Below are 23,446 nucleotides of genomic sequence, written 5' to 3'. Positions count from 1 at the left end.
ATCTACTTTTTTTTTTTTAAGAGGGGGAAAGAAAGGTCTAGTTTTTCAGGAAAAGAACCTCTCTACGCAATCCTGAAACTGATCTTTAGATTTACTTTTCCTTAATCAATAGAAAAAACCTTTGATTGCAACTCAACACTTATCTGACTCTAGCGCAGGGACTAACTGAATTTTTGGTTTTCCGCGGAGGGGAATCAGACATCATTTCAGGAATCAGAAATAATTGGCAGCAAGTAGGGGAGAACTGACATGAATTCTTGTCTTACCTAGTTTTTGCCTGGTTTCCCAAGATTTGGCTTAATATTTCTGACAATTCCTCCAGTCTCTACAGAACAGGTTAGTGACATTTTTCATAAATACAAATACTTAAATGAATCCTCCTTACTGCTCTCTGAACTGTTTCCCTAAAGGCTCAAGTCTTAAACTCGCACGGCAGCTCTCTCTGCTTAAAGCTGCGTGTGATCTCTGTTAGCCTTAACTACCATTTTCAGCAAACGGACTAATATTTATTGTGTGCTTGGGCTTTGAATGTGTATGCCTGGCATTGAAGATTTACAATAAAGCTCTCCCAGGGTAAATTCACTGACTTTTCCATGAAAATGTGGCTGAAAAATTGCAATAGTTTCCATTAATAAGAGGAGGGTTGTTTTTTGTTTTTGTTTTTTTAATTTTTTGAGAATCTTTAGCGGGAGCAGAGTCCAGAGTCTATCTATGTATCTGGTTCTCAAGCAGGTATGTGCCTAACCTGGAGCTTTGCATATACATCTGCGTCTCAGCTCTGTGGAGTGGCACAAACCATCCACGCTCCTAACAGAGGGCAAATGATTGTAACTAAGGTGAAAACAAGTTCACTTTTGTGATGGTCCTCCTTTAATTAATTTGCCGGAACTAATTACTTGCTGTGTACAGGATTCTATTTTTATTGCAATTCCAAGGAGTAATCCTGGTGTGGGTCCTTTTTATTACCAATGTGTCTATCATTCCTTTCTCCGTGGAAAGTCAGTGGACAGAGTCTTCTATGGCCTGTGAATCTGGCCCGTACTTCAAAATGAGGGATTGGCTCCCCTGCTATAGAGAAGGCAACGGCAAAACTCTAAATCCTCCTCTCCTACCCGCAGAAGCACATTGTGCTTTAATCAACTCTTATTTGATCCTGATTGAAAGCTGTTTTAAAACTGAGGGGAGCAGGTCTCACAGAGGATGGTCGCTTGTTGCTTGTTCTAGAGACAGAACACGGGATCTGCCTCTTTAGAGTCTGGTCCTATTTCTCATGCTTACAGACGCTTTTGCTTTACTCATTGCCACCTTCGTCGATTCCATATAATTTCCTGCAATCTGAATGATCTTATTATACTTCCCAACTGGCATCTCACGGGGGAGTCTAATTTGTTCAGGAAGTGTTGAATTTGGGAGGACCTGGCAGCACTCAGGGAATTTCACCCTCACGCAGAACTGTTGATGTTGTTACGTGAATTTGTTCTATGATGGTGGTGATGTGGCTTGCGATTTGCCACCAAACACACCTGGTGTTCTGTTTACTCTGGCAAAGCTGGGGATTTTTTTTTCTTTTTCTTTTTAAAATTCCAGGATGAATTATTCATCATTACTTAGAATTTGGGTCTCTTTCATCTTCGCACTTGTACGGCAGCAAGGTGAGTACTTCAGAATTCCATAAAGCTCTTGATTAGCCTGCTCTTGAATTTATAAAGAGATACTTTTGTTGGAACCATAATCGTCGGGGCAGATGTACATGTGTCTACAGATACAGCAAGAAAAACGTAAATCACATTCCGTGGTCAAGGGCAAAATTCATTAACTTTGAATGACGCTCACTTATATTCGTACTTTTTCTTATTTAACTTCAAACACAATGTATATATGCTAGGTTGCCCCATGTTAATGGGGTAGATCTTTAATGCAAATAATTTTCATTACAAGTATATGGTATAGGTCCATGTGTACCCCATGCCTGATGATTGATTCCAATGAGGGCATTTAATCGGTGGCTCAAGTTTTAAAGTGTATTTAAAAAATAGACTTGTTTTAGCCCAAATCAGGAATTCCCGATGGCATTTATGTCTTTGACTTGTATATTGCGTGGACTTTTACAATGGCAAGAAAATCTAAAACTTGCAGTGAAATAAGAAAACCATTCCCCTCAGTAATTCCATCTTCTCTGGGTAGCATAGCCCCGGGTAGGTGAGAGGCTACATACATTTCTTTCTACTGTTTTTGTATTTTAGAGAAGAAAGATGGGAAAATCTATATAGATTTGAAACTTTTATGACTAAAATTCTAAAGCATTTTTCTTGGTTTTATTTGTTGGGTTCAGCTGATACATGATTACAAGTCTGAGTGAACAGACCTATGCTGCATGGGTAGTCTAACACTTTTTGCTACAGTTGGGTACCTTTAAACACTGATAATATGCAAACTATAGTGTGAAACCCCACAATAATGAGAGCCCCGTGGACCCCAGCCTCCTACACCTGCTCTAAGAAAGTTGTGTTTTATTTGGTGAGAAAGAAAAACGTTCTGCGAGCATAGTCATGTATTTACTGTGAAATTCTCAGCCTAAAGCCAGCATGGTTAGGGATCTTGTTTAGTTGATTCTGATGCTAATGATAGGCCATGCTGTTTACACGTTATATTTTTAGAATAGTGATGGCTTTGAAGGTGGAAACTACTGTGGTTTCAACCTACTTCCTTTATTAAACACTTTTCTCATTCAACAAGTATTTATCGAGTACTGGCCATATTGAGTGCCTTTATTATTTGTATTCTTAAAATGGAAAAATTTGAACGGTTCATTCTCTCCTGTTTAAAATCATGAACTAGTTAGGCTCACTCTTGAAGAGGAGAATCTTGCAAATTTGCCTACCTTTAGAGCCAGGAAAGAAGTTAGAGAGAGCTTCCATGACCATACTTTCCTGTACCATCCATGAGAGGTTATGGACTTTCCTTTTCCTAGGCAGACCGGCCAATGCTTCCCAGAATCTGAATTAAGCCTTTCATTATAATGATTATGATTCAGCGTGAATTTCAGCCCTTTCTCACACTTGGCACGACTCCTAAATGTTCCCTATGAAAGATAAATCCATGACGCGGTTTGATTTGTTATTATTAATTTAAGAAAATGCATCACCCTTCAAATTTAATAAGTGCCTACGTATAATGCTATGATAGGGATTATAAAGAGTTTTTTTTTTTTAAGGATCCTATCTTCTAGGAATTTGGCATTTGTTACTTGTGTGTGAAATACAATTTTAAAGAGCGCTTTTTCCTTGCTGACTGTGGCATTAAATAAGGAACGTCGGCTGAGCACTCCTCCGATTACACACCAGCTATGGCACCCCTTAACGTTCCCATTTGGTTGGCTTCCTGGAGACTTCCGGGGCCTGAGGAACAATGCTCATGCACTAATGACTGGGCTAGTTTTCTGTTCTCCTCTGTTAGCCATTGGAAATAGATTAGCTCTCCGACCAGGCAGCTCTCTGTCCCTGCTCCAGGAGACATGCTGGCACTTGGCCAGGCCCTGCTGTAGTCCTTTCTGGTCACTCTGCATTCTCCCTTACATGAGCTGTCATATCCTCATTAAAAAGCCCCCGAAGGAGCAGAACGGTCCTTGGCCTAGGTGCTCGCTGCCTATCAGCTGCACACATAGCATCAGCACAGAGCAGGGACTTTCCCAAGGAGAGGACCTCACCTAAGAATGAGGTGTCGCAAGCAGGTAGCTCCAGATCCATGGCCAGAAGCTCCAGATGGATTTACTACTGCCCGTGACTAACAATAATAAACTAACAATAATAAAAGGAAGAAAAGGTGATATTCTGTTGTTCTGTTTTCATTCAAGAGAAGAAAGGACAGAGGTAGAGAAAAGATTCTCTCGCTGAACCAGGCCACCTTTGCAAGAGTTTGGAAGAGACACTGCTGAGAACTAAGCCAGGTTGCCAGGATGGGTGGTGATGTGGTTTACCAGAGGCGAGCTGTGTGTGTTCATGCAATGACGCTCACCTTTGACCAGGCTGATGCGTAAGAACCTTGTGCCTCCTCTCCAAAGGGTTCTTGGGGCCCAGCCTCCCTCGTCCCAGAGGCTCCCGTGTCCGTCTTTTGTAAACAGGAACTGGGCAGAGAGCCCTCTCGCAGGGCCCAGGCTCAATGGAGGTCATTTGTGGGCCTGTTACTACAAACCCTCTCCTCTCACTTTTGTCCTGGCTCCAACTGCTGTTTATTTCCTTCCGGAATCTGGGATCTTCTCCTACTGTGCAGCAGGAGGAGGGGACTCCTTTCAGGAAAAGACATGATAGTAGAATTCTTAAACCAGGAGGGAGGCTCATAGCCATAGGCCACCTTCTCTCAGCTTGCCTTCCAATCAAGGATGAAGCTATCCTACGCCATGCCAGATGGAGAGGCCCTGTCTCAGAGCTCTGAGAGCTTCAGGCAGGGGTGATGTCACAGCCCTCCAGGCAGTTTTAACCATGGTTCTCTCCAGAACATGTAGAAGCATAGACATGAAGCATGAAGCGATTTCTCCTAAGGAGAAATGGCATGACTCCCGTACTTCCCTTTCCAGAGGCAGAAGATAATGCATTGTGTACGGCTTAGGTTTAGGATAAATGAAAAGGCAGTCTGACTTGCATTTAGTCTGTAAAGCTTCCTGAAAAAAGCTGGCTTTAGTGGGTGGGAGGGAAGCGGCTTGCCAAGCAAAAAGGGCTCTGCCATCTATCTAACCACTGTCACTTTCGACAGCTCAGCCCAGGGAGCTCATGTATCCATTCTGGCAGAATGACACGAAAACCCCGAAAGTAGATGATGGAAGCTCGTCTGAGATTAAGTTGGCCATCCCCATTTTCTTCTTTGGCGTTCCTTACCGCACCGTCTATGTAAGTGGAGGGGAGCCCGGCTGTGGCTCCGTGGCTCTGCTCTTTGTTTATCATTAAGGAAACCATTTTAAATACCTTCGTCCAGGGCACCAGGAATGGAAGATTTATCACCAGCTGCAACGACAAGTTCTGAGATTTCATGAGCTGATAGGTTTTATGATTAAGAAAGTCAAAGGTATATTTAATGGCTAATGTTCATAGTAGAGGAGTATACAGGGCAATAAATTGCTTTTGTGGGTGATTAAACACAGAAGTGAAGCAGAGGCCCCAATGCCATGAACATTATTTCTGCTACTCGACAAGATAAAAAGATACAATGAACCACAATGGGGGCAATATCATTTTTCTTTCCCTTCTGGGGGTGTAAAAAGTTTAGGCATCTGCTGTTCTTCAGCTTCCTACCAATTTGGAATACAGCCAGAGCATAGTAAAGGGGTAATCAACTATTCTATATAAGTTGTTTGCAGAACTGGTCGTCCTTGTTGGGTCTGAGGGATGCCATGGGGTTCCGTTTTCAAGCCTGCATGAAAAAATGGTACCATTTGCTGTCAGAGCTCTCCTGGGTACCTGTGTTCTCAGGTTGTTTTCTGAGCTCTTTGAGTTTGTTGCTAGTGAATGGTTGCACGTTGAGAAGGTTCAGAGAAACTGAACCTGTCTTTATCTTTGGCCTTAAAGCATGGGATGAGGCATATGTCGATTCCATCACATCTTATTCTATTCTGTGTCTTGCCCTGAAGGAAGAACTGAAACTCCAACGCCTCTGTCTCTGGCCATCTCTGCATCTGGGACCTCTGTATTCCCACTTTGATGTACCGCTCAGGACTGCCACCTATCAGAAAGCGGTTCCTTTGTCCACTATCTAACCAGTGGTCCTTGAACTTGCAGCATGCGCTTGTTAGAAATGCCACTTCTCAGGGCCCTCCCCTAACCTGCTGAATCAGAAGCTGGGAAGGGAGCCTGGTAATCTGAGTTTTAATGAGCCCTCCAGGGGATTCTGATACCCACAAAAGTTTGAGAACCTCTGATCTTCACTACAGACTATAAGCGAAACACATGTGACTCAATACCACCTCCATCTGCTAGTCTGTGTTTTAATGACAGCTGTTAGTCTCTAGCGAACGCATTGCTCTGGCATCCTGAAATGCCTTTTGGGCTCCACTCACAGCAGAGCCTCCTTAGTCTCTAATAGCCGATTGTAAGTTTCAGAATGTGTTGCGCTGGTTTTAGAGATGAGAGAGGTGTCCAGGACTTCCATTCTGGAAGCCCTAGTCTCGCAGACCTCTAGAAAAAATGTGTTTCATCAAGCTTCTCTTTCTCCTCTATTGTACCATAGAGTCTGAACAACTCTTGCCCTTACAAAAGGAGGGTCCTTAATTTGGAATAGACTTATTTTAGGGAAAAATGTTCCCTGGGTTTCCAGTCCTTTGAGTCATGCAGTCTTCTTCAAGCCTCTGCTCTGGGTTGTTCACTATCTCTTGCAGAGAAGAGACTTGTAACGTTCTTGTAGCTGAGTCTCTGGCTTCCTTCCTTTCTTCTTCTTCTTTTTTTTTAATTTCTGAGAGACAGAGAGACAACGTGAGCAGGGGAGGGTCAGAGAGAGAGGGAGACACAGAATCCCAAGCAGGCTCCAGGCTCTGAGCTAGCTGTCAGCTCAGAGCCTGTTGCAGAGATTGAGCCCATGAACTGTGAGATCATGACCTGAGCTGAAGTAGGACGCTTAACCGACTGAGCCACCCAGGTGCCCCTTTCCTTTCTAAACCCACACTGTTGCTACCAAAACAGGTTGACGCACCCTTGGCCCGGGCATGGATAACTTACCTCTGGGATCCGGGTCACAGTTAATGTCCATGATATTACTGATTAAGGGGAATGCAACCAACAATTGAAATGTATAGCAAAGTAATCTCCAGGTTTTCTGTATCCAGGAACTGCAAATGTTCCCATCCCAGACGTTTCTACTATTGAAGCCATCGTACAAGCCACAGGTTAAATCAGTCTCACTGAGCTGCAGACACAGGCAGAGACTGAATTGTGTACAGGTCCTGCATCAAAGGAGTGTACATATTGGCTGTGATTTATAGTAGGCTTAGTAATTTACAAAGCCTTTTGCAAATCATGAAGAGATCGCCATAAGATAGCCATTTACATATACACTGTAAAGATTTCATATTTCCATTTTTGTGCAGAGATCATACAAAGAAGCCATCAGACTGCAAGAGCTATCATGGAATTGGGCATCTGTAGGTTGTAACCTCGTCCTTGTTGTGGGTACAGAGTGGTTGTGAAGTCAATCGAATCAATAGGAGTCCTTTAAATGCCTCATCTGGAACAGGATATGGTTGATCCTGAGATTGGAGTTCAATAATGGAGTATTTGATTTGTCTTTTACTGACTCTCTTCTACTAGGAATCAAGGTCTAATATACAGCTCAACAGTGTTTTCATTTAACTTGTTTCTTCCGTGGTTTTGTTGTTATTGTTGTTGTTGCTGCTGTTCTATTTTGCATCTGTCATGCTGAATCTTCTTTATGGTCCACATTACCTCCTGCCTGGCCCGACACACACACACACACACACACACACACACACACACACCCCAGTAGCATTTGATAAGTGTAAATAGAGATAGGATAAAGAACATGAAAATGAGACTGATTATTAATAAGAAATGAAGCTGACCACAAATTGGAAGTGAAAGAAAAGCAATGAATTTGTCTGGGAGTAAATGGACCTCCTCGTTGAGTGCTGGAAGCTGGTGTTTGGGGGTTCCAATTCAGTGGTTTAAAAGTTGTTTTCATCCATATGATTAGGCCAATGTCTGTACTGGTTTGTGACTCTGACGTCACCTTTGCGGATCCACTGTGGCCAACCTCTCTTATTTTTGCAGGTCAACAACAATGGAGTAGTTTCCTTCAATGTGCTAGTGAGCCAGTTCACACCAGAATCCTTTCCCCTGACGGATGGGAGGGCCTTCATTGCTCCCTTTTGGGCAGATGTGCACAATGGAATCCGGGGAGAGATCTATTACAGAGAGACCATGGACCCTGTCATCCTGAAAAGAGCCACCAAGGACATCAGGAAGTACTTCAAAGACATGGCAACCTTCTCTGCCACTTGGGTTTTCATTGTGACATGGGAGGAAGTCACGTTTTATGGAGGGAGCAGTACCACACCTGTAATCATTCAAATTTTCTGTTTTCCACTTCATATCCTGACATCTCATTCTTGTCCATCTTCACTGCTATGACAGAGTCTAATTGTTAGAGCTGAGGAGTGTCAGTTTCTTGGGTTAAACTAATGAGTCTTGCCACCCACTTTCCAGGAAACAGAGGGAGATATCATACCTGAGCAGTCCAGGCAGCTGTAATGATATCTCCCATGTGTCATCTCTATCACTTATCATTATGAATATCTAAAAAGAGCCTCTCCATAATTTTCTTGTGGAAGGTAGCATTCCTATTTTGCAGGAGAGTGATTGAGGCCCTGTGACCTCATCCAGGCCACATGATTAGGGACCCATCAGAAACCCAAAAGTCCTTTTTTCTTGCCGGGAGCACAAATGCCTCTTTCCACCAGCTGATTCCCTTCCCCCTTCTCCCTTTTTTTTTCTGTTTTCACAAAGCCTGGTAGGAAGTGGAAAATAGGGGACTGGATTTGGGTACAAATGACCTGGTTCATTTTATTATGTTATGACCTTTTTTGTTGTTGTTGTTGTGACCAGGTCTGGGATTATTCATATTTGATGCTAATTGAAGTGGGCAGTTAAAGTGTTTCATGAATAAAGTTTCAACATCTGCTCTGAAATCCCAAATGAGCAGGCAAATAAAAGTCAAATAAGAAAGATTATCACTGGCATTATCGTAGAGATAATCAACTTTCCACATAAAGGGACAGAACACAGTTTTCACGAAAGTCTGTAGCTCGTTTGGGTGACTTTGGCAGTGGAGATTTTTGAAATAGCAGACGCGTCTCCAATTGTATAATTCCCAGGAAGCAAAGACATTCAAAAACCTGCCCTCTGCTTTCTTAGCGTTATTTCCAATTCCATCTGTTTTCCAATTTCCTTGGCAATGAGTCAGTTGTTTAGGGATGGAATAGAAATGGCCGAGTTAGCAGCAGAGGTAGAAAAGTGCTGGGCCAGCTGTTCATGGCTGCCCCACAGTAAGCACGGTGTGTTGTAGAACCTTCCGACCCCAGGGCATGAAGATACACTTTACCGCTAAGAGGTTCTGGAAGACAGAAAGACACAAGTTTAAACAGTGGATGCATTGGCTAGAAATAACCTCTCAAGAAGCATACATTTGCCTCTCTCACGTTATGGATTGCTAACAGCTCCTGGAGTGATGTTTTATGTCCTTTAAGTTTCATACCTTACAACGTTAAAATGCAGGATACCAGGGATCAATACATTTTAGTGGGGGGCAGGGGGAGAGAAGAAATGCCCATCAAATGCTGACCACCATTTTTACCCCAAAAAACTTCCATTGGCCATAAAAATGGCAAGATAATTTAGATACTTTCTGGTTTGTACTTTGGAGTAAGTTTTGGGGCTAGGTAAGAACTCGTTCAATGAGGATGGATGAGAAAACATCTAAGTGCTTTTCTCCGTGGAGAAAAGATAGTACAAGCCTTCCGATGAGTCCATCTATCCCTATCTTTGAAACTGACTCCTCTCCCATCTGTCATCACCCCAGGTTTCCCCTCCTCTGTAGGAACACATATTACTGGGCCAAATAAGCACACGGCGTGAGAAGTCTCTTAGAGGTGGAAGGCACCATTGCTCGATAGCCAGGAAGAGAGAAGGGGGCTTGTTTACTTTAAGGAAGGAAAGCTAATGTTTACTGAGAGCTTACTGTGAGCCCAGGCTGTGACAGGCTATTTGTGCATCTCATTTAGCCCCCACAGGGATGCTACGTGGTAAGCAGAACTCGTTCCACCTGAAAGGTGAGAGGGAATACACCCAGGAAGTTAAGTGACCTCCCCAAGTGGCAAGTGAGGAGATTCGAACCTCACAGGAGGCCAAGCAAGGTTCAAGTTAATGTCCCCTAACTCCAATTCCTGGACTCTTCTCCCGAGCTGCCTCCTCCAGGCATCACCGAAAGTCCTCTGCAACATAAGAAGGCTGTTCAAGAACTGAAAAAACAGGTTCACTAAAAACAGATCTGGAGGAGTCTAAGAGCCAATGCTGAGGAGATACATACTTGTAGGGTGTGTGAGAGCAGGGCAGAACGTGTGAGAGAGCAAAGCTCATGAGTGAGCATGAGCCAGCCCTTGTAGGGTGGTTAGGGTGCTTGGTTGGCTTTGGGGTGACTTCTGGCTTGTTCTCAAGACCTGCCTGCACCAGAGATATTTCCATCTTTATTTCAGAAGCAGAGATTTACTACCTGAAGGAGAATCCCGGTCTGGAGGAGGGTCGCTCTTTAGACTTCCCATGACCTTGACTTTATGCCTGTCTCCAGAGCCTGACCCTGTGGTGACCTTACAGCAAAATCTTGAGCAGGCATCTTGATGCCCCACTTAACTCTTTTGTTGAGCTGGGCCAAAGAACAGAGGCATATACCTGCACGGCTCTATCACAAACACCATCGGCTGTGGCAAGCACAGAGCTTGAGAAGAGACTTTCCATTTACAAAAAGGGCTTTTCTTTACTTGCACCTTGTCTCCCTCCCCGGGACTGTCTAGGATGGGATATTTGGGGCTTCCAAGATCCTCTGCCCCAGTCTGATTACACAGGATAAGAATTTGGGTCTTCCTCTGTGTCTGATGGAATGTTAGCCAGGCTGGTGTCAGGCAGCTGGGGAAAGTGCGAGGCTTGAATCGAAAAGGTCAGAGCAGCCTCTCCTTGAGACCTACTTTTACTTGCATTTCATGAAAACCCGTGTCAAGGGGTAGGGATTCACCAAGGGAAAGAGTAAAGGACAGTTTGCCACAGCTTGTTTCTGGAAACTGTGACGCTTGTCTGAATTTATTTAACATCTCTATCCTAAAAAGGTTAAAATTAAGACCACGTGTGTAATGACAGTGCGCTAAGAGAGAGACTGGGGACTCCAGCTTGAATCCCATTTTCTGTTGCTGGATCCTTGCAAAATGTTCATCAGTTCATTTCCCTTAGCCCTCGGGTTTTAAGCTATCAGACGGGAAAGGGCCAAAAAAACTGCCCACCTTAGCATGGGTGTTGAGATTTTTGCAGACATAATGTGATATATAAATGCTCAATTAGAAGAGCAATTTCTCCCCTACCAAGTGCTTTTTAAAAATCACTTTCCAAAAAAAATTTATGGTTTTTTTTTTTTAATTTATTATTGAGACAGAAACAGAGCATGAGTGGGGAAGGGGAAGAGAGAGAGAGGGAAACACAGAATCTGAAACAGGCTCCAGGCTCTGAGCTGTCAGCACAGAGCCTGATACAGGGCTTGAACCCACAAACCACGAGATCATGACCTGAGCCGAAGTCGGATGCTTAACCGACTGAGCCACCCAGGTGCCGCATCCAAAAAATATTTAAAAATCACTTCCCAACTTCCATTTTAAAAGGGGGGAGGCATCTCACCAAGATCAGCAGGTGTTTTCCAGGATGCAAGAGAGCACATTGCAGACTTTGGCCCTTGTTCAACACTGACAGGCAGTGGATGGCTTTTGCTCCCCACCTCTCCGCGCCCCATCCAACCTGCTCTGGGAACAGGGGCTTGAGGCCCTTCCCCTGCCTGGACCACTTCCTATACTTTATTCTCATGCTGCCATCTATAGGTGTTCATGCATTATCACAAGCCATGTGGGGCCTCTGACTTCTCTGGTTTGAATCAGAGCTGTGAGAGGGGTGCTGAGTCAGCCCGGAGGTTCTCCCCAGGCAATTTCTCTCTCAGGTGCATGCTCCATATGTCTTGCTTTTCCCAGTGGGGGTGAGAACAATTTCAGAGAGGAGGCAGAGTNGGGGGGTGGGGGGGAGGATACAGGGGAGAGGGAGGGGGCTGGGGAGAAGAGCTTCTGGGAAGGAAGTCATGAGACCATCCACTGCCATCCCGTAGGTGAACACCTTCCAGGCTGTTCTGGTGTCTGATGGATCCTATACATTCACGCTCTTCAATTATTATGAAATCAACTGGACCACTGGCACGGCAAGCGGCGGTGACCCCCTGACTGGCCTGGGGGGAGTGATGGCACAGGTAGGTGGCTTCCATTTCATGCCCACCATGTTTCCAAAGCACTGTTCTCTTTGCTTAGGTTGCTCAGAATCCTGGAGGGAACCCTGCCAACTGCTTTGAACTAGAGAAACGTGTCTGATTTTGCAGGTGGACCGAGAGGCTAATCTTGACCATCTGTGATACCTTGATGTGGGTGTGGCATGAATTAGGCAGGGCTTTCCCGCCTGGAATGGTGGCCCTGGGGACTCCAAGACAAGGGGTCTCCTGATCTCAATGTGCTGGATTCTGAAATTAAGGTACTGGGGCCAGTTAACCCACAAGGGTGGTGTTTGTGTTCAAATCTCGCCTTCCTTTTGTGCTCCAGGCAGGATTTAATGGTGGAAACCTCACCAATTTCTTCAGCCTCCCGGGGTCAAGAACTCCCGATATTGTGAATATCCAGGAGACCACAAACGTCAATGTTCCAGGCCGCTGGGCGTTCAAAGTTGACGGGAAGGAAATTGACCCAGCCAATGGCTGTACCTCCAGAGGTAAAGGCTTTTCCTCGTCTCCATACGGCAAAGCGGGGTTTGCTTAGGGTAGATTGACAGGCAGGCTTTTAAGCCACGGGGGCGGGCTTGTTCCTGATGCCTTACTCTTTTGACATCTCTCAGCTGGGTAATGGAGATCAAGGTAATTTTAGCATGCACATTCATCACACCGGGAGCTGAAACCCTGCATTTGCTCCACAGCGGTTTTCGAAGTCCTTGCCTAGGGTTGTGAACACAGCCTCCCCTTCGAAATAACTCCACAAAAGTGGACCTGGCCCTTGAGCGATTGCTCAGCCCGAGGGACAGAAGGGAGCCCTCCTGTTTGACATTATTTTAGTTGTTGCTGCTGCCATTCACCCCCCCCCCTTTCCATTTTTCTTCTCCTCTTCACTTCTGTTTTGCCATCTGCACCCTGGAGATCTGCAGGAGGGGGAGAAACCCGAGTGTTGCCGGGTCCCCCCAGGATTAAATTGGCACTTCCTAGTATGAGGAGAAAGAAAGGGGGGAAGGAGTGTCACTGTCTTTAGGGTAGTGTCTCCTAAACTCCTGTCCGCAGCAGCAAAACAGGCAGGAATTTGGGGAGACTCCAAGCTGGCTTTGGGTCTGTGAGGACAAGCTGTAGCTGAGCCTCTCTCCCTTTACGTTGGCATCCAAAGTGCGGGGCCTTTTCTGAACTATCCCAAACCTCTTTGGATGTGCAAAACAGCCCGGGACTCTCACAAGAATATCCTGGCTTATAGATTGCTGCTCCTTAGGTGTGTGAAGGTATTCAGAAAACCATAGTTCTGTTAGTATTTCTGCTTCTGGAGTGGAGGCTCCTACAACTAGAATTAGGAAATCACCCATCTATCTATCTTTCTGTCCGCCCACCCAACTGTCAACCCATCTATCCATGTAGCCAGCAAGCCATTCATTGCTTCTTTCCAAAGAACATTTGAAAGCCCCAACAGGGTGCTGGCCGCTCCATCAGGTGCTGGAAATGAAGGAGTCTGGCTTCCGTGACTGTGCTGTGGTAGAGGAGACAGCCAGGGGGATAGTGATGACTCAGTCTAGGCTACATTGTAATGGACAAGAGAATAGGGGGCGCTGCGGAAGCACAGAGGAAGACTCCGGGGAGGAAAGGCAGATGTTTAAGAAAGTTTGGGCCAGGATGAAGTCTTCAGGAGGTCTCTTGCCCTCCTCTGATAGAAAACATGGTCTGGGGACCTACTTGTCTCAGCAGCCTGGGAGCCCTCGGGGTTCTCGTTTGACTCAGCTTCCATTTGTGTGATATATAGACAACCCATATTCACCTGCTCTGAGATGCCCACGCCCCCTGCCCATTCCCCGCACCGTGGTCAGGCTTTATCAAACTTCCTGACTTAGCTCTAATGAAAAGGTCCTTTGTAAAGATGGCCTGCCTGGACATCCTTGTCTCTGTAGACTCTATGAAGTCCTTAATGTTCCAAATTAGCACATAAATGATTTGGAGCTAAGCCAGTATGAAACCAGCTGGGAAAGAATCTAGCTCTTGAGCTCACCAGTCTTGCAGAGATCGTGCCCTCCCACCCCCGCCCATACGGAATGTAACTACAGCTTCACGTAAGGTCTTATGAGAGATACCAGACTAATACCACGTTCTCTCTCTTCCTTTTACGGCCTGGACTGGGGATCCACCCAGTGCCTCTGCCCCTATGTCCACACATCACAGAGCTGGCTGGCTGTGGCCGTGCAACCTGAGTGCCCAGCGACAGCCTCTCGCCTGAGCCCTGGGAATGAAATGCCACGATAATGGAAAACATTGGCTTGTAGAGCTGTGGAGTTGGTTGGATGCCAGCCGTGTATAAAGTCTCCACTTTGACTTCATTCTTTTCCCCCTGAGTTATGGGTTTGGGTTTCCCATACAAGACAAATTCAATATCCTTATACAGACTGCTGTGCATTTTTATGTGCCACTGGATATATATCAATCTAATGAGGATCAGGTTTGGCCTGGGTGATTTCAGGGGGAAATTTGCATAGAGCTGGTTTATTATATCATTGTTTTGCAAACAAAATTATCTCAGAGAGTCTATCTTTTGGTCCAATCCTCCTCTATTCAAAGGCGTTTTCCTCCCATTTATTGGAAGCCTGAAAGCAGAGACTGGAAATCATACTTAGTGGAGACTGTTAAAATATATGCCGCCTGGACCAGGGCCAAAGAGCATTGAGGTTTGGGGCCTGTCTTCAGGGCTGATGCATATGACCTGCTGGGAATGAGAATAAGTCTATTATCCCATATTTGGGCTCTATTCTCAACAGGTATGAAACATAATTGCCTGTGGAGACATCCTTGTTCGTCTTGCACGGATACAGAAAAGACTCTTCCTGACACACCCATGTCCTCTGCTTGGGTTAGCCTTGCAGCCTATGCTGTCTACTAAGTCTTCAGTTCTAGGGACGAATTTGACATATCTTTCCAAACCATAGTTCCAAACAGTTAACTCCTGATGTATGGCATTATTTGCATTTTCTTCATGTTGTGCTTCTGATACATTCCTTTTCAGACTTGTCTCAATTTATAAATGTCTCTACCTCTATCAACATGTGTGGACTTGTTACAACATTGCTGTTCCCGGCGGGATAGGGATGAGAAAATAGCATTGCACCCCCCACCCCAGGTTAGAACACTGAGGCAGACAGAAGTAAGCCAGTGGTCTTGGAAATTGTTTGTGGGGTTGTGGCCATTTTCTAAGTCCCTTGGCTGTGACACCCAACCAAGGAGAAGATCACAAGCCCCAGCCCGGAGATGCTTCCTTTTCAGTTGAGGGTTGATATTAATAACTGGCAAAGTTAGAAGTTTTTGGTGGGGAGAGATCATTGATTTAGGAAATTGTTTTTATTTTTTATTTATATATTTTTAATTTTTTTTAATGTTTACTTATTTTTGAGAGAGAGAGAGACAAAGTATGAGTGGGTGCGGGGCAGAGAGTGAGGGAGACACAGAATCCAAAGCAGGCTCCAGGCTCCGAGCTGTCAGCACAGAGCCTGATGCAGGGCTCGAACTCACAAACTGAGATCATGACCTGAGCTGAAATCTGACACTTAACCAACTGAGCCACCCAGGCACCCTTAGGGAATTGTTTTAAAGACTGATTATCTACCAAATAAATAGCAGTACATATTAAAATTAGCACATCCCATAAAGGACATCCCTCCCTCAACCTCACTCTCCTCCTGACCTGGATTCTGTCTAGAAGTTCTGCCCGTGGATAAGGACAGAGTGTGGGATGAGAGAGAAGACAACTTGTTTTCATGTACATTCTGCCTAAGTGATGTCTGCACAATTTATGAGCCCCTGAAGCCAGCGTTCAGCCCTTTCCAGAACCCTCCCAGGGAGCCTGGGATTTAAACTTGTGTGCCTGACTCCTGATTCATGCTTGCTTATTGATCTCTTCTGGCACATACTGGGCCCTCAGCAAGTATTTGCTGAATGAATGGATGAGTGAACTATTAGCGCATGAAGAGTCTGTGTTACTAAGTTTCCAGGAAAAGCTGGGCCTGTTTCTGGAATACCTTCTTCTTCTTTTCTTCTTCCTCTTTCTCCTCCTCCTCCTCCTCCTCCTCCTCCTCCTCTTCCTCTTCCTCTTCTTCTTCTCCTTCTTCTCCTTCTCCTTCTTCTCCTTCTCCTTCCTGAAAAGAAGGCTATGACTCTCGTGTGTCACAGCCCTTGCCATGGATTAAGATGATGTGTCTTTCCTTGAATGAGAGTGTGCTCGCCAGCCGTGGAGACGATGATGCCAAGAGGGAGACTGGATTCCCACAGCCTCAGCTTAGAACCCCAGCTTCGGTCCTGAGTGGCTGAGCGCTCTTGGTTGAATTGATGACTCAACTTCCCCTTAGCCTCAGTTTCCTCTTTCGCCGAGTGAGGTCAATAATACCTGCCAGATAGGGTTCTCGTGTGGATTCCATGGTATAATGCAGGGAAAGCATTCAGCCCAATGCCTGGCACAGAGGGTAATTGCTCAGTAAGTGTTGGCTCTAATGTCCTTCTTCCCCAGGACAGTTCCTTCGGCGAGGGGAGGTATTTTGGGATGACCTGAACTGTACCATCAAATGCCGCTGTCTGGATTTCAACAATGAGATCTATTGCCAGGAGGCCTCCTGTAGCCCCTATGAAGTGTGTGAACCCAAAGGCAAATTCTTCTACTGCAGCGCTGTGGAGACCAGCACGTGCGTGGTATTTGGGGAGCCACACTACCACACCTTTGATGGCTTCCTCTTCCACTTCCAAGGCTCCTGTGCCTACCTGTTGGCCCGACAGTGTTTGCAGACTTCCAGCCTCCCCTTCTTCAGTGTGGAGGCCAAAAACGAGCACCGGGGGGGCTCAGCCGTCTCCTGGGTGAAGGAGCTCTCTGTGGAGGTGAACGGCTACAAGATTCTCATCCCCAAAGGAAGCTATGGAAAAGTTAAGGTGAGGCCCTCTCCAGCCCTCCTGGGAAGATGGAGAAGCTGGAGAATCTTCAGCCGGGGGAAGACTTCCTCAGATCTACCAGTTGTACTGTCTGATGTTTGTACAGAAGAGATTCGTGGCTCTTCTTTCCTTGCAAATAGCTTATAATAGTTTTTTTACTAGGCTAAATTTTATTTGTGCAAGAGTGAACCTAAGCTCTCTCCTTGATATTTCTTTCTGCTATATAACATCAAGTCCACTGAAATTCCTAGTTACCTCATAAACACGGTACATACACACACACATGCACCCATGTGTGTACCCACATGCACCCACATATACGCTCTCACATACACACCTACATGCACCCATGTCCAAGCTCAGAAGTACCTGGGAAGAGAGGTCAGCTGAATTCCTCAGGGACCCGGCTTGCCGTTGCAGTAACCACGTGGTCATTCCCTGGAAATGGTACCAACACAGAGTGCACTATACCCATAACTCAGTGTGCCTTTTCCTTAACCGTCACCACCCATCCCCCATCCTGTTTGCCCCAAAGCTATTGCTTCATTGTTGGAAAAAGTTCCAAATTGCTTGATGTTTCCAGAGGCACAGCCCAGGAGGGTCCCCGGAGTAGGCTTGCTGAGCTCTTTCATGAGGCTGGGTGGGAAGGTTCTAAGAAGGCTTTGCCCAAACACCCTCTAACAGACTCCCACTCCTGCCTGGAATAAGAGTGAGGAAGGTGCATCTCTGCTGGTCTAATTAGCAAATGATTCCCATCTCTGCCCACCTGGATGTCAAGTACATCTACAAAGGAGGGAGAGCAGGAAGCCACTAGCAATTACTCAATTTGTGGAGGCCCCAATTTTCACGTTAATGAAAAACTTGTTGCCACCATGTATTTATTCACGCAATAATAACCCAGACCACAAGGGGTTGATTACCGCCACCCCGTGCCATCCTTAATCCCCATGCCCAGAGGTCATTACAGAGATTACAAACCAGAACTGATGCCAGTGTGGGGATCTCTTTCTTTCTAAAAAAAAAATATGTGTTGTAGTTTTAATTGACACAGCATGTCCAACAAAGGCAGGACTGAGGAACTAATTCCACTTTTTCTGGCTCTGCCCGGCCTAGGTCTGTGCAGCTTATCACGGTCATAATTAGAAAAGGGAGCTTTTACTGTGTCTGAAATTTGTGTGCCAATTTGCCGGTTACTTGGTTAGTCTCTCCAGGGACAGTTCTATCAAATCAAGGTAAAAGTTGGGGTACGGAAGTCTGGCGTTTTTCCCTTTTAAATTTCTATTGTGCTGTTGAGCACAATACTTATTCTTGTAGATAGATGCTACTATTTCAAGCTAGAAAAATGTTCCCCGGCTTTCTCCTGCTTGCCTGTACTTTGGGGATGGATGTGTATGATATCTGTAGTTGAGGAAGAAAGCTTTATGCTTTATTTCTATTTTCCATTTTGATTAAAAATCTTTTTTCACTCACATCAGACTTTTTTTTTTTTTTTTTTTTTTTTCAGAAGGAGAGGAGCATTGCCATTTCTTTCAGGCTCAGCAGCTCTGCTAATTTTGTGTGGCTCTTTTCCATCGTCCAAGCATAGGGCATGGCTTCCTCAATTTCTGTAGCGACAGGGAGATGTGGACGTGAATGTAAATGTTTCAGAAAGAAAAGGTTATGTGACTCCAACTGTGAGCTAACAATGGCTTCCTTTTCCTTTGGCCAAACAGCTTCCAGGCGTTTCTGGATACACTTGCTCTGCTGGGCAGGGCGGGCAGGGTGGGGAGTGTGACTCCATGGACAGGGGAGCACCCACCCAGAGTCAAGTGGGGACAGGCAGGGAGAGGGATAGAAGCTAGAAGGAGCTTTTGAAATGCCTGTGAAGCAGCTGACTTCTCCAGACACACTCAGCCTGGCCAGAATGACCAGCAAGATCTGTTCTTGTGATGTTATAGATCCTCTTTCTCCATATGCTGGGGCCTGGTGCCTATATATGGATTTCCCCCATCTGGATTGTTTTCAAATAAGAAAACAAACAATTTAGGATTGTATACACTCATGGGGGCTAAAGACAACCAACTAACCTCCATAATATAATAAATGTCTCCTTCTAGCTAATACTTACCAGTTTTCATATTTCTCCCCCAGATAAACTCAAGTAGTTTGGGGTGCTCTGGTGAAAAGAGCTTCAAGGCCAAATGGCATATGGGGAGGAAGAACTCAGACTCTGGGGTCAGATCTGTTCAGTCCCTGTGTGACACTGGTGGCTAGTGTGCTTTGAGCTCCTTGTTTTACATCTGTAAAATGGGATAATAGAGTCGAGGAGCAGGGCTCTATGGCTGCAGTATGGGCTGCCTCTCCTCAGCACTGGGATAAAGGCAGCAGAAAGCAGTGGCTTTGGAGCCCAGCTCGCGAGAGTTAGGCCCTGCCACCTACCGGCCATGTGAGCTCTGAACCTCAATGTGCTCATCTGCAAAAGGGGAAGAAGATAAGGTCCTTCTAATTTTGTCATGAAGAGGAACTAGAATAGCCACACATGTGACCAGTACACAGCCTGGCACACAGTGGGCACCTAATATAAGCTGGTTCCCACGTTGCCGCTGCCGCCCAAATCCCTTTAATTCTAAGACCTATGCTTCTACATGTCTACCTCTCTCTCCTAACCACTGCCCGTCCCCCACCCAGTACCCACATCCTGGAAGAGAGCATCAGAGAGGGAAGTGGCTAGAATTCAGGCAGAAGAAGGGAAGTGAAGAGAAGAGGTTCATCTATGGTTGGCTAGTGGAGAGCTGAGGCCGGTGGGATGCAATAAGAAATCACTCAAGAGCTCCTCCCCTGAGCACTGTAGGGGACAAGCGCAATGTCTCTCTAATTGGTGGTTTAAACAGAGACACATTTTTCTGCTGGGAATGAACAGGCCTGCAATGAACACTTACGCCAAGAAGAAAGGCATAAACAGGGCAATAGCGGTGCCTGTGGTCAGCCTAGGCAGTCTAAGTGGAACAAGATCCGACACAGAGAAACTGCAGGGACTGTCAGAATATCCAGAGACAGTTCACCACATGGCATTTGCTTCGAGATACAAAAGACTGCCCTTGTTAGCAGGAGCATGAGAGAGAGTGGAGGAGGGTACTCAGCAATGGGCATATTTCGCACTTACGGTTATACTAACCTTGGGGAAGATTTCATTCTTCATCGCAGCATGGACAGTACATAGTAGTCATTCAGGGCTCTTGCTGGCTGACCTTCCTTATTGTATGGCTTTTCTCATCCTTGTTGGCTAAACTGCTACCTAGGAGATAAGGATTGATCAGTTAATCCCTAGGTTCTCTCTACTTGTAGCTCTCTGTGGGATAGCTTATTTCTCAAGCCTATTTTTTTGTCCCTCCTCTTATTAGAGACAGGTGATTGCACATGGCATCTGCCATGGTAAATCTTGGAGATATGCTTGGACAGGCTACAGCCTCACTTCCTAGAAGACTCAGGAACTAGCAGCAATGGTGGCTGTAAAGGCCCTTTTCTTTCCCATGTGCCCGAAATCAGTATAGCTCCAGTGTATTGACTGTGCACTTACCGTGTGTCCCACTACGACTGATCTAGGATAACCTTCCCATCCCAAACATGATGTCTACAGGCACTGGGCGTGTTAAATGTGAAAAGGAAGAAAATGAGGTCTCTTTGTTGGAGGCTTCTCGAGCCACCTGCTCACGTGAGCCAGATGCTTGGGATTTGCTCTTGACTGTCCCCATTTCTTGGTTCCCACTGTAAACACACGAGGTTCTACTGAGTGGACTCTATCAGCTCGTCCCACTCTCTCATGTCTGTGCATAGTTTAGGCCCCTTAGGCTCCACTGCCCCTGGATTTTTGCATCAGTTTCCCATCTAGTTTCTCTGCTTCGAATCTTGACCCGTTGGCCAGAGTGGGCTTTCTGAAATGCAAATCTGACTATGTCATTCCCTTACTTCAAAACTTTTGGGCCTTTCTCTACAGCATAGAAACCCAAGTTGTTTTTGTTTTTGTGGAATTTGTTTTGTTTTAAAGTGTAGCTTAAAAGTAGCCCTCCAGGGTCTACAACCCAACAAGAAAGCCAGAGGAATTCCTTCAAAACAGAAGTCAGATCATGTCCAACATTTGCCCTAGATACCCTCTTGGCTCTCCATCTTGCTCAGAGTCAAGGCCAAAGTCTTTACAATGGCCGACAAAGGTCCATCTGTTCTGGCTGCTCTTATCTTTCTGGTATCATCTACCACTGCCCCCTCCTCGCTGTCTTTGCTCCAGACATGCGGGGAGCACCCAGGCACACGCCACCTTCAGGCCTGGCTGTCACCTCTATGTGATCCACTCTCACTCCAGATAAGCTCATGGCTTGCTTCCTCATCTCAAATATCCCCTTCCCTGACCACCCTCTTTCAAGTTAAAAACCCTCTTCCCTGGTGCTTTTGATTCCCCATTCCCTGCTCTATTTTTATGTATAGCACTTCACCTGGCATGACTATATATTTTACTTATTTATTTTGTTTGGTTTTGGTCTCCTCAACTAAAATGTAAGTTTCGTGAGGCAGATATTTGTGTCCATTTCACTCAAAGCGAATCCTCAACTCTTAGAACAGTGCTTGGCACACAGAGAGGCCTTAAATCGCCATTTGCTGAATGAATGGACTGTGGACCCTGCCCACGTCTCCAGCTCTACCTCTGGCCACCCCTCCCGATGAGCATACCCATATTCACATAGCTGTTTCTAACCACCCTGCCTTTACTCTCTTGTCCTGGAATTCCCTGTGCCTGATCTTCCTTTGGCCACTTCTGTTCATCTTTAAAGACCCAGGGCAGACTTCTGCCTACAAATAGTCTTGTATGATGCTTCTAGGCTGGATATAGTGGACATTTGCTATCCTCCCATTGAATGATCCACTAATGCATATTTAAAACAGTATAAATATCTGTTTGTGTCTCTCTTCCTCAGTAGACTGAGACCTCCATGAGGGGTGGGGACAATTACTTTCTCTATTCTTTATTCCTTAGCACCTAACATAGTGCTTGGTACACAGTAGGTGTTAACATTTGTTCATGTTGCTCAATGATTACATGACAGAGTCCTGGTATTAGGAGGTGACAGGGTGACACATTCAGAGAATAATACCAGGGCAGCATGGTACACATTTCAGCTTGAAGGAGGGGTCAGGGAGTGCTATAAGCAGTGACAAGGTCATGGAATAGATGTGACTTCAGTTGAGACTTAAAGAATGAATTTAGACAAGTAAAAAGGAAAACAGGATCACTAGTCTTTCACGAAGAGACTTGAAGCCAGCCCTAGAGCCAGCCAGGAAGGGTCAACAACCACCTGGTCCCCAGGGGAGTCTAGAGTGGTAGTGGCAATGCACGCCTATCATGGCTCAAACGCACAGTGCTCAGCTGACCCACGCCACCCTGCTTTTGTGGGTTCCCCCAGGACTCTGCGTAACAGAAGGCAAGCTTGCTGGAGCCCAGGCCATTTGGGGGGGACCATTCTCTCTGGAGACTGAGTGGCTTTGTCTCCCTTTCCCGACTTCTGCTGGACCCATTGCCCTGGCACCTGTTGACCTGCCTTTTACTATTACTGTTGTTGGCAGGTTAATGACCTAGTGACTTCCTTGCCGGTCACCTTAGACTTGGGGGCAGTGAAAATCTACCAGAGTGGCATGTCTACTGCCGTGGAAACGGATTTCGGGCTCTTAGTGACATTTGATGGCCAGCACTACGCCTCCATTTCCATCCCGGGCTCCTACATAAACTCCACGTGTGGGCTCTGTGGGAACTACAATAAAAACCCACTGGACGACTTCCTCCGCCCTGATGGCAGGCCAGCCATGTCTGTCCTAGATCTAGGAGAGAGCTGGCGGGTTTACCATGCCGACTGGAAGTGCGACTCCGGCTGCGTCGACAACTGCACCCTGTGTGACACAGCCACGGAAGCCCTCTTCTTTGGCTCAGACTACTGTGGCTTCCTCAACAAGACGGACGGCCCCCTATGGGAGTGTGGCACCGTCGTGGACCCCACAGCCTTTGTGCACAGCTGTGTGTATGACCTGTGCAGCGTGAGGGACAACGGGACACTCCTCTGTCAAGCCATCCAAGCCTACGCGCTCGTGTGCCAGGCCCTTGGCATTCCAATCGGAGACTGGCGGGTCCAGACTGGGTGTGGTAAGCTGGCATTTCATCTAAATGGAAGGCCGTGCCCGTGCAGGGAGCCAGGGAGAGGGTTTCAGCCTCCTCAAAAATCTCCTTGTTAAGACACATTGCCCAAAAGTGAGGGTGAGGTTAAAATAGCCACTCATTATGAAGAATCAACAGTAAAATCATCTTCACTTCTGCTGCCCACCCGATACCATAGCCAGAAAACAAGAAACCATTGATGAGCATAAATGGCCCAGAAACATGGAGTGAGTGGCAGGCAATGTTTGGCCGGGGGAAGGCCCTGTCCCAAGGATGGTTATCCCC

General features: G+C 46.0%; 1 protein-coding gene across 1 annotated transcript in view; it reads left to right on the top strand.

Moving 5' to 3' along the window:
* The first annotated feature begins 1,588 nt into the window (after positions 1 to 1,588).
* The window catches only part of TECTA (tectorin alpha), a 70,608-nt gene continuing 48,750 nt past the window's right edge, over positions 1,589 to 23,446 (top strand). The window contains exons 1-7 of the mRNA XM_077776680.1: positions 1,589 to 1,652; positions 4,750 to 4,883; positions 7,770 to 8,057; positions 11,908 to 12,045; positions 12,389 to 12,554; positions 16,574 to 16,986; positions 22,579 to 23,149. Coding sequence (XP_077632806.1) covers positions 1,589 to 1,652; positions 4,750 to 4,883; positions 7,770 to 8,057; positions 11,908 to 12,045; positions 12,389 to 12,554; positions 16,574 to 16,986; positions 22,579 to 23,149 — 1,774 coding nt within the window. The remainder of the gene's footprint in view (positions 1,653 to 4,749; positions 4,884 to 7,769; positions 8,058 to 11,907; positions 12,046 to 12,388; positions 12,555 to 16,573; positions 16,987 to 22,578; positions 23,150 to 23,446) is intronic.

Source organism: Crocuta crocuta, unplaced genomic scaffold (assembly GCF_008692635.1).
Source record: "Crocuta crocuta isolate KB4526 unplaced genomic scaffold, BGI_CrCroc_1.0 scaffold271, whole genome shotgun sequence".
Lineage (NCBI taxonomy): Eukaryota > Metazoa > Chordata > Mammalia > Carnivora > Hyaenidae > Crocuta > Crocuta crocuta.
The sequence above is the reverse complement of the archived record's forward strand: the minus strand, read 5'-3'. Positions and strand labels throughout refer to the sequence as shown.